The following is a 9,876-nucleotide window of genomic DNA, read 5'->3' on the forward strand; positions in this document are numbered from 1 at the left end:
TTCATATACATCTGATATGAATCATTGTCAAATGTTGCCTCTTGTCTTTGAAATATATTAAATATATGTCTCAGTCACCTTTCAAATGACTAATCGCGCTGGTTCACATTTGCATGACGCTAAATGCTATGTACGGATATTTGTTTTTTTACTTGTGAATGTGTGCTTTTATTTTGAAAAAGATATAGATGGGGGTAGGGCCGTGGAAGCGTTCTCTTCTTCCGGAAAGGATTGTGTTCCGCGCATTGATTAATAATTCACCTTCCTGGTTTGAAGACTACCTTGTCAGGTAATTTAGGTCTATTTAATTAGACTGCCATTGCATATATACGTACGATGTGTCACGTCCGTCTAGATAAGGTTGAATGTTGGCGTAGTTGTAAAGACTTGACGTGTCCGCGAGCAAGTTAATTCGCAAACCATCGTCGGCTGCTTAGCGACAGCTCAGCGCGAGCTAGCAGGCATCGCTAGCAAGACGATACACGAGCGATCCGCGACCTGCCAACTGAAACACGGATCCGCGATTTTTCATCAAACTGAGATTTGGCCCATTTAATAAACACAACGTTTCGCAATACGGTGGAGGTTCGATGGGTCGTGGGTGTTTTGCGGTTGTTTACGTTTCGTACTCCGTTTTCCATCTGACGCTGTGCTAATCAACATCCGTCCTGCAGGCTTCGCTTAGCGGTAACTCGGGTTAAAACGCTGCGGTTGTCTTATCAGCTTCGGCCTTGCAGCTAATGGCAATATTCTGTCTTGTCTCCGGTATGTCATCACTACTGTAACTGTCGACTGAATAATTTTGGCCGGTGACACGGATTCAAGCGGCTCCTTTGTTCTCTTGTTGATGTCCGATCGATGTAACCCAGATTTCACTAGAGACCCAGATTAATCGCCAGGCATTTTAAATCAAGTATTAGATAACACTACTTGTTTATCACTTCAAAGGGTAATTATTGATCTGCAATAACCCCGCTTTACTTAACGACATTGCTATACTATGTATTACAGCGTAGTATACGCATTAAAATCCACATATTATTATTTACTTATTATATATTAGGCTTTACAGATGCAGTATGTGGTCTACATTTAAAGTACATGCAACTTATTATCAGTTATGCGATATGTATTTGCCTAGACAGACATATTTATTGCATCTGATACCAATAAATTACCCGAAGAATGAAAAAACAGCAATGCAGCATTTTTTATTCGGTTTTGACGTTTTTATTTTTCTATTATTAGCAATTATTGACAAAAAACTAACAAATTGTAGCACTTAAATTGTACTTATCATGGATATAGCAAGTTGTAAATCTCCTTTTTTGATGAAAATGCACTTTCTTGTTCCTTGTTGTTCCTTTTCAGTTTGTATCCTTATGGTTGAAATGCACTTATTGTGAGCCGCTTTGGATAAAAGCATCAGCTAAATGACATGTAATGTAATTAGGTTTATGTTTGCTTAAGCTCTATCTCTATATTGTACACTCCTGTCAATCTGTTCTCTACTCCGCAGACTATATTGACATCTACTTATAACTGGTGTCAATGTTATTTTGCATAAATCAACCTACATAGCCAGTCATGCTTATCCTGCTTGTTGTTGCTCAGGAGGAAACGGAGGTGTACCATCTGAAGCAGAATACAGGCTGTGAGTGGGTCATCAGGCAGTCTCCCTATGTCCGCCCGAAACGGGTCTGCAAGTGATGCAGACTGCCGGATCTCTGAGGACTGCCATGTCCCAGATGTTGAGCTGATGGAGCTTGGGCCGCTGCTTGAGGAGGGAGGGGGGCGGCAGGCAGCATCCAAAGGCGTGGTGTCAGAGGTAGGGCTGTTTCAGCAAATTCCTAGAGAAAAGTTCTGGCTCAATCACTTCAGTGTTCTCTCGGGGTCTTTTCGAAGGGAGCTGCAATGCTTGCTGAAGAGGAAGAGGATGATGAGGTCGAAGAGGTTCTAACCTTACCACTTCAGGCTCACCACGCCATGGAGAAGATGGAGGAGTTTGTACATAAGGTAAACATGTGTTCTCACTTTAATTAAATACAGATTTATGCAACCACAACTATTAAAAGTGTTCCTACAGGTATACATTAAATGAATTGTGATTAATAAAAGTTTGCTGGTAAACATTCAAATGTGTCAAAATAAGGAGAAAAGGAGAAGCTATGACATTACACAATTGGATCACCAACAAAACATGAGCTAAAACTCAACAGCCCGTTTGTCTCAAACATGTATAACAGGTTTAGGAGTTTTTCTGTAGTTATTAGTGCGTTTCATGGACATTGGGCTGCAGAACTGGGTCAACAGCTACAACTGTGAAGTTTTGAGTGAGTCATATCAGGTGGGGTTAGTGAAGCCAGCATTAATGTGTTGCTTTTACTGCTTCTAAAGAACTTGGAAGATATGAAATCATTTTTAGACTTTTGAAACGCAACAAAAAGAAAATATTTTTTGTCTATTTGAGTTGAGTTTCAAAACTTCAAAGACATTTGAACTGTATGTAAAGGTGTGCGTCTGTGAGTGAAAAGCAATTCTTACTTCTCAGGTTTGGGAGGGGCGCTGGAGGGTCATCCCCTTCCATGTCCTGCCAGAGTGGCTAAAGGACAACGATTACCTTCTGCATGGACATCGGCCCCCAATGCCGTCCTTCCGGGCTTGTTTTGGGAGCATCTTCAGAATTCACACTGAGACAGGAAACATCTGGACTCACCTTTTAGGTGGGAATAAAATGCCTTACATAACAAACAGGAGTTTTAGCAGCAGTTTGTAATCTTGTTTACAATCAGACATAGTAGCTAATTAGCATAGCCTTTGACTGGATAACTTTGCATTGTTCTGGTCTCTTCTGCAGTAAAACTGGCGTATTTTTTCCCCTCAGGGCTGATCTTATTCATTTGTCTGGGTACGTTGACCATGCTGCGGCCCAACATGTATTTTATGGCCCCGCTGCAAGAGAAGGTGGTGTTTGGGATGTTCTTCCTGGGAGCTGTGCTCTGCCTGAGCTTTTCCTGGCTTTTTCATACAGTCTACTGCCACTCTGAGAAAGTGTCACGCACCTTCTCCAAGTAAGGCTTCACAGTCAAACACTGATTCTCACATAATTGCCTTGTATGTATTAAAGGAATCGTCACCGTCAAAATATTATCCTCTTTTCAGCCTCTTGCTTCAAGGGTGCACATGTTTTTACATGCTAATAGTTCTATATAATAACAATAATATTTCTGTACAATTAATGACAGATCTCATTAATGAATGAACTCACAATCATTATTTAGGGCTAGTCCAAACTCTGTGTGGCACTAACATCAATATTAAAAAAGCCCACTCGATAGTTGTTGTCCATTTTGAAAAACAAAAGTGTGTTTAAAAATACATCAGCTTTCTTGGCAACAAGAAGATTTTCCAGCCAAACACCCAGCTGCTGTCTCTTTGTCACCCCCTCTCCTCAGGCTTGACTACTCTGGCATTGCCCTCCTGATCATGGGCTCCTTCGTTCCCTGGCTGTACTACTCCTTCTATTGTTCTCCTCAGCCTCGACTTATCTACCTCACCATTGTATGTGTCCTCGGCATTGCAGCAATCATAGTTGCCCAGTGGGAGCGGTTCTCTACACCTCGTCACAGACCTACAAGAGCAGGTGCCCCCCAGTAGAGGATATGTTTTTGATTGTGTTTTTCTCTGTAATGTTTAATGTGGGCTTAAAATTGTATTGTGGGTTTCTTAAAGAATTACACAAAGTAACAAAAGTCCATGCTTCTCTTAGGTGTGTTTATGGGTCTTGGACTAAGCGGCATTGTCCCCACCATGCATTTCACCATCGAGGAGGGCTTTGTTAAGGCAACCACAGTCGGCCAGATGGGTTGGTTCTATCTGATGGGTGCCATGTATATCACTGGTGCTGGTCTCTATGCAGCAAGGATCCCTGAACGATATTTTCCTGGGAAATGTGACATCTGGGTTAGTATTTTAGTATTCAATGTGTTAACTTTAAATAACTTTTTTGTAGGTTTGATCAAAAAGGCATATCAACGTGAACGAAACTAATACATAAACATCCCTTTCCCCTCTTCTAGTTCCACTCTCATCAGATTTTTCATGTTCTGGTTGTGGCGGCAGCATTTGTCCATTTCTACGGGGTTTCCAACCTTCAGGAGTTCCGCTACGGCCTTGAGGGAGGATGTACAGATGACACCCTACTCTGAGAGGCCTGACTGTGACTTACTCATACTTTTCTTTGTAGTCACACACACACCACATAAACAGACACACACACACAATCACTTAAAATGCTGCTGGAATTCAATATAGTCATTTATTGCTCTTTCTGTACTTCTGATTTGCTAACATCTTGTTTGGGTTTTGGTGGTATTTCTGTTTGGCTCTTTTTTGCTCCAATAAAGTAGCATTAATTAGCCATTGAACTGCTGAGGGAACCTTCAATAGGCCCTACTTCTACAATAATTATTAAACTTGAAGTCTACATGTTCAAGTAAGGTCAAACTGGTAACCATAATTATATATCCCTGTAACTGATGGTCACTTCTTAGAAGCTCACTAGTACCCCAACCTGTTTGTAGTCTGTTACTGGTGCACAAAGGGCACAGAGAGTATTATTTGTGCTGTAGCAGAGGGCACATACTGTAAACCCTTCTTCCCAGTTTCCATGCAGGTTAAAGGATGAATGTACTGTCCACCAGGCGTGAGGTGTAGAGCAGTCGGAACCATTTAGGTCCTTGAAGGCATGCACACACACCAGATGTTTTCTAACTGTGCTGACGCTGACTATGCGGCTGAGTGTTAAACCCTGGAGGCCCCCTACAGACTCATCCATGCCCATGCTCTGCAAAGAAACATGAACTACACGCTTAAGGCCCAGATAATCAATTTAAAATCAAATTATTATTAAAATAAGATCTTATAAATATGACCTAGAGATGGGGTAAAACAAGGTGCAATACTTACTAAAATTATCAAATACCAAGGCACGCTGTACTTGAACAAACTGATACCTGAGTTTCTTTCTTTTAACATTTGACAAGTGCTAAACAAATGGCACAGAAGATATAGAAGTTAAAAAAAGGTCCCCTGCCATAATCTGTGAATCGGACAACGCATTGATTCATTTCCAGAGTAATAGTTCCTGGGTGTTGCACAATGTATAGATCTGGATAGTTCAACTTGTGTTTTTGTTAGCTAGAGCTTTTTCTTTTGTGCTAGATTTCAGATGCAATGAGAGGTAAATATCAAATGCACCTTAGTGTATTCTATTAAATTCAAAACTTTAAATCACTGTATGGGATTTAAAATGTGTTATGTATGATTGATATAAACTTTTAGTATTCCTGTGCCTTAGGCCAATGGAAATGTTTTTAAATAAAACGGCCTATCTTAACAGTCAAGTGAGCTTCAAGGATATCCAGATGTTGATTTTTCTTGTTTTCCTTGCCATATAAACAATCAAATCATTATTGAATTTAAAACTCCATGGATAGGTTGTATCAACTGCTGTTTAAGACTCCTTTTTCTAGATCAACTTATTCAAGCTTTATTACAAAGACTAAAACAATGTGTATTCTTGACCCAGTGTAATGTCCTGTGTAGAAAGTGATAAATCATACATTTCACAGAAATGTAAACATAAATATTTATTAATTGTAATCTTGGAAAATTATGTAATAAATTGTTTTCCACATGTACAAACCTGTTGTCCAATTGTCAATCTTTTACAATGCTGGCCTATGACATCGGTAGTAAGCAGCAGTGAAGGCAACCGGATTAAGGCTCTCAAGCTTATCAAGTTTTTTATCACTATAAAAATGTAGTATTAGTATGTGGGAAAGGTGTTCTACGATTTCAAATTCGTAATTAATTGAAAAGATGACTATGTACCGTATTTTGAGCAGATAAACAGCAATCACACAACAGATCTTCATCGTTTCCCTCTCGGGATTAGCTGTTGGCTGAAGATCAAGAACTGTGGCAGACGAAGGGTTGCGACAGCACGGCTTGGATGATGCCACTAGAAAATACACTAGAAGAACATACTCACATGTCCTTTTGCTGAACAGAATTGATCAATAATTAACTTTTATTGAAATGCCAGTATATCAGGAGCGAGGCCTAATTGGATTTTTTAAAGGTTATCAGCATACAATAGTTTTCGAGATTGTCTGATAGCATATGTGTGGCACTGCATCATGTTTCTCAAATTGGAATCGAACTAGGGTTAGGGTTAACCCTAGAGGGCAGTTGTTGGTTTATCCACCACAGGGGCATCTATGGTTTGTTGTCACAATTATGAAGAATTAAAAGTAACTATTTAATCGTAATTTTCTATAAGATTTTTTTTTATCTTTTAGCATTTATTCTTTTATATTTGTTTTTATATTCTAGTCGACTTTCTAGTTTAGCAGATGTTTTACCTAAAACGCATGTTCATCCGGAACCAAAGCCCACCCCCCTGTTTCTGAACGAGAATATTTAGTGGCTGGTCAACTTTAAGACAAACTAGTATGCTAACCTAGCATTTAGCTATCCTGCCTGTCTTACGGATTTTTTGAGGTATTCAACGTTGTATTTTCTCCTACATTTAGGTACGTGTTATTTTAATTTACACAGGTGGGTGTATTTAAATTGTAAGGATGTGCAACATTTATGTAGTTGTCTGTTTCTTAGTCTGTTGCAATGCATTGTTAGCACAGATGTTAGCATACATGCAAGGGGTGGGGTTTACACTTATGGGTTTTTTTAAACTAACGTTAACCAAAATAAATACCTCAACCTTGGTTCAGCATGAAGATTACCACTATGTATTTTTGGGGCATATAAATGAAACATTGGAATTTTTGTCACGGACTTCCGGACACGAGCGGTCTGAATATGTGTAACACCGGTCCTCCCTCTGTGGTTGCGCCCTATCGTTCTTTTCGTTAAGATATCACTCTAAATGAACATAAGCCACTGAGCGCTGATTGGTAATTAGGTTGAAGGTACTTGTTTCCCAAGCTGTTTGTGCATGTACATTGCAGTGAATCTGCCGTTTGTCAGATATGGCCGATAACCAACAACAGTCCAAAGACGTCACGGGCCGATCGGACCTGCTATCTGAAGAAGGCAAGAATAGCAAAACCGTCTTGTGCCAACGCTGCGGGTCCAAAGTGCTGTGCCCGGGGATGGCTGTGTTTGCAGAGAAAGAGGTATGACGTCTGACATTAAGGAGTGTTCTCACGTTATACGTCTGCTTTTTTGTTATTTAATGTCTTTGCTTGATTCATTTAAGATCAATCGTGTAGTTTTGTATGGCACCATTTCATCCAAGGTGCTTTACATGTTAATACAAACAGTGGTACAGTGTCACTGTTTACATATGCTTAAATGGAAGTTGAGTTTATTGAGTTTATATGAGTTTTCCAATAATAAGTATTCCAATCTGGATCACAGGGAACTATTTGTATTTTTACTTACAAATGAATTTACCAAGCCAACCGTCTAACAGGTAATGCATAACTTCACCTTGAGCTACTACATGAGAAAAATATCACGTATATGAATTCATTAATAATCAAATATGATCATATTTTATAGTATAACGCTAATGCATGGAAATTTTAAAGTACATTTATCTCACATTAGTATTTATTTCATGTAAGTAACATTATAAATGCAATACTTTTGGAATGATAAATTCCTACACTACAGTTCAAAAGTTTTGTCACTTAGAAATTTCCTTATTTTTCAAAGAAAAGCGCTGTTTTTTTCAATGACGATAACAATAAATTAATCAGAAATACACTCGTACAATACACACTTATACATTGTTAATGTGGTAAATGACTATTCTAGGTAGAAACGTCTTTTTTTAATGAAATATCTATATATGTGTATAGAGGCCCATTTCTAGCAACTATTACTGTGTTTGCTAATCGGTTTAGAAGACTAGTGGATGATTTGAAAACCCATGTGCATATGAATGCATGGCAACCTGTTAATGAATATACTACGGTTTTAGTGATTTTGAGTTCTTTCAATAATGTTTTCATGTCGCCTGAGGCTATGTTTTCACCCACCAGCTGTTCCTACCATCCATGCGGAAAAAAAGCGGCCTCAGCACCACAGAGGGCTCAGTGGAAGGGGACACTCTGACCGCCCACTGGTTTGTGGACGACATGTACACTTTTGAAAATGTGGGCTTCACTAAGGACGTGGGGAGAATCAAGTACCTCATCTGTGCAGATTGTGAGATTGGACCAATCGGCTGGCACTCTTTGGATGACAAGAAAAGTTTCTACGTCGCTCTGGAAAGGGTAAATCATGCATAATCTAAATGCATATGTGAGCCCTCATGAACTTAAAGAAATGTGTTGGCAAGCTATGCATCTTTTCATTGATTTACTCCCAGAGTGGATCCCAAACTAATCCATAGTACAAACACTTACATATACTGATATGTGTACTTGTGTGTTTATGTGTTTATGATAAAAGGACAGCGTCACTCAGCCTTCTCAATCACACTAACAACATTATAATAATCCTGTTCTAATAAAGAGGTTTTGGGGAATCTGATGTTGAATACCATCCTGGATAATCCACAAATAAAATACCAGTTCAAGTCAGGTTAAGAGATAAAATGTATAATTACATGAGTTATTACTCCAAGCTGCTTTACATGTTACATGTTTGTTTCAGGCCTAAACCAGGTTGAAAGAAATCTGGTCCCCATTTGCGTGATTATTCTCTGAAAGGAAGTGAAGACAACTTTTAGTCTGACATTAGGCTTGCTCAACGTCTCCTTGCTAAAGAGGCTGCAGGAACCTGCAACTTTTAACAACATTTTTATTAAACCACATGCATGAATTTGTATTTTTCATATGTCTTTTAATCAATGCCACATGAAAGTTGACATTGTGACTTATTTGGCCCTAGTTTCACGTTGCAATTAATCTGGCTAATCCACAGACCTCTCTAATAGCTGCACATAATACTTACTGAAGAAATACCCATTATGAAAGCAGTTTACAGCATGGGGGAATCAGCCACTCAAAAAGCTTTACTCTTTGCACCACGTACTGAGATGTTGTTATTCAACAGACTGGGGTCTCTTATATTATGGCCATTGTTGTTTTGAGTGTATTGTGCAACTATCAACTAAAGGCTCTATTCCCACACTGCAAGCAGAACCAAACCAAATAAGAGGCATCAGTGGTAGTCAGCAGATAAAACTTGAGCTATGATGAGCTGATTGCTTCTCTTTATGCATTTTTAAAACACATAAGTAATATTATGGATGTAGAGTATTATGTTACAAATACTATAGAAAAGGCAGTGTTGGCATGAAAAGGTTCTCGCTGCACAATTACTGTATACTTAAACTCTACATCTTTCAATGTTTGTTTTTGTCATTGAGAGTTATCTTGTGCACTTCTTAATATTTAGATTTAACTTGGAAAGACAACGGCCATGTGAAGGCTACCTGTTAATGTCTAAAATCCACCAGGCAGAAGTTCAAGCAACACAGAACAGGGACGTTCAAATATACAGTGAAACAAATTAAGTGGTAGGCCGCTGTTATCGGCTGAGCAGTTTAAAAAAAACGTGTCCAAGATTAGGTCAATGAGGATGCAATATTGATAACAAATTAAAATAAGTCAACGTATCTATTAAAAATAAATGTTAATAGATAGATCAATTTAAATTGATCAAACACAGACTAATGAAAGCATGATGCACATGTTACAAAGAAGTTTATTTTTTTCTGTATGTTACTATTATTTAGCATGTGTAGTGGAGACCTTGGCAACTACTTGAATGGCCGATTAAACAATAGAACTGTAGCACTGTTTTTCGACGATCCTATTTTACTCTAATATAAAG

At 38.7% G+C, this 9,876-nt stretch overlaps 2 protein-coding genes across 7 annotated transcripts; both read left to right on the plus strand.

Moving 5' to 3' along the window:
- Positions 1–181: 181 nt before the first annotated feature.
- Positions 182–5,706, plus strand: adipor1a (adiponectin receptor 1a). The gene is made up of 8 exons (XM_040204185.2): positions 182–289; positions 1,615–1,828; positions 1,906–2,016; positions 2,552–2,723; positions 2,885–3,071; positions 3,456–3,643; positions 3,770–3,963; positions 4,080–5,706. Exons 2-8 carry the CDS (start codon positions 1,682–1,684, stop codon positions 4,206–4,208), a joined length of 1,128 nt encoding a protein of 375 aa, XP_040060119.1. The 5' UTR covers positions 182–289; positions 1,615–1,681; the 3' UTR covers positions 4,209–5,706.
- A 758-nt stretch (positions 5,707–6,464) lies between these two features.
- Positions 6,465–8,633, plus strand: rabif (RAB interacting factor). 6 transcript variants are annotated; one of them, XM_040204212.2, is made up of 3 exons: positions 6,465–6,599; positions 7,035–7,202; positions 8,076–8,633. In XM_040204212.2, exons 2-3 carry the CDS (start codon positions 7,056–7,058, stop codon positions 8,322–8,324), a joined length of 396 nt encoding a protein of 131 aa, XP_040060146.1. In that variant the 5' UTR covers positions 6,465–6,599; positions 7,035–7,055; the 3' UTR covers positions 8,325–8,633. The 6 variants fall into 6 exon arrangements, with proteins under 6 accessions (XP_040060146.1, XP_040060147.1, XP_040060149.1 ...); XM_040204213.2 differs by having other exon boundaries at positions 6,469–6,624; XM_040204215.2 differs by having other exon boundaries at positions 6,469–6,624; positions 7,054–7,202.
- Positions 8,634–9,876: the final 1,243 nt, after the last annotated feature.

The sequence above is a fragment of the Gasterosteus aculeatus genome, chromosome 17, assembly GCF_964276395.1.
Source record: "Gasterosteus aculeatus chromosome 17, fGasAcu3.hap1.1, whole genome shotgun sequence".
Taxonomy (NCBI): Eukaryota; Metazoa; Chordata; class Actinopteri; order Perciformes; family Gasterosteidae; genus Gasterosteus; species Gasterosteus aculeatus.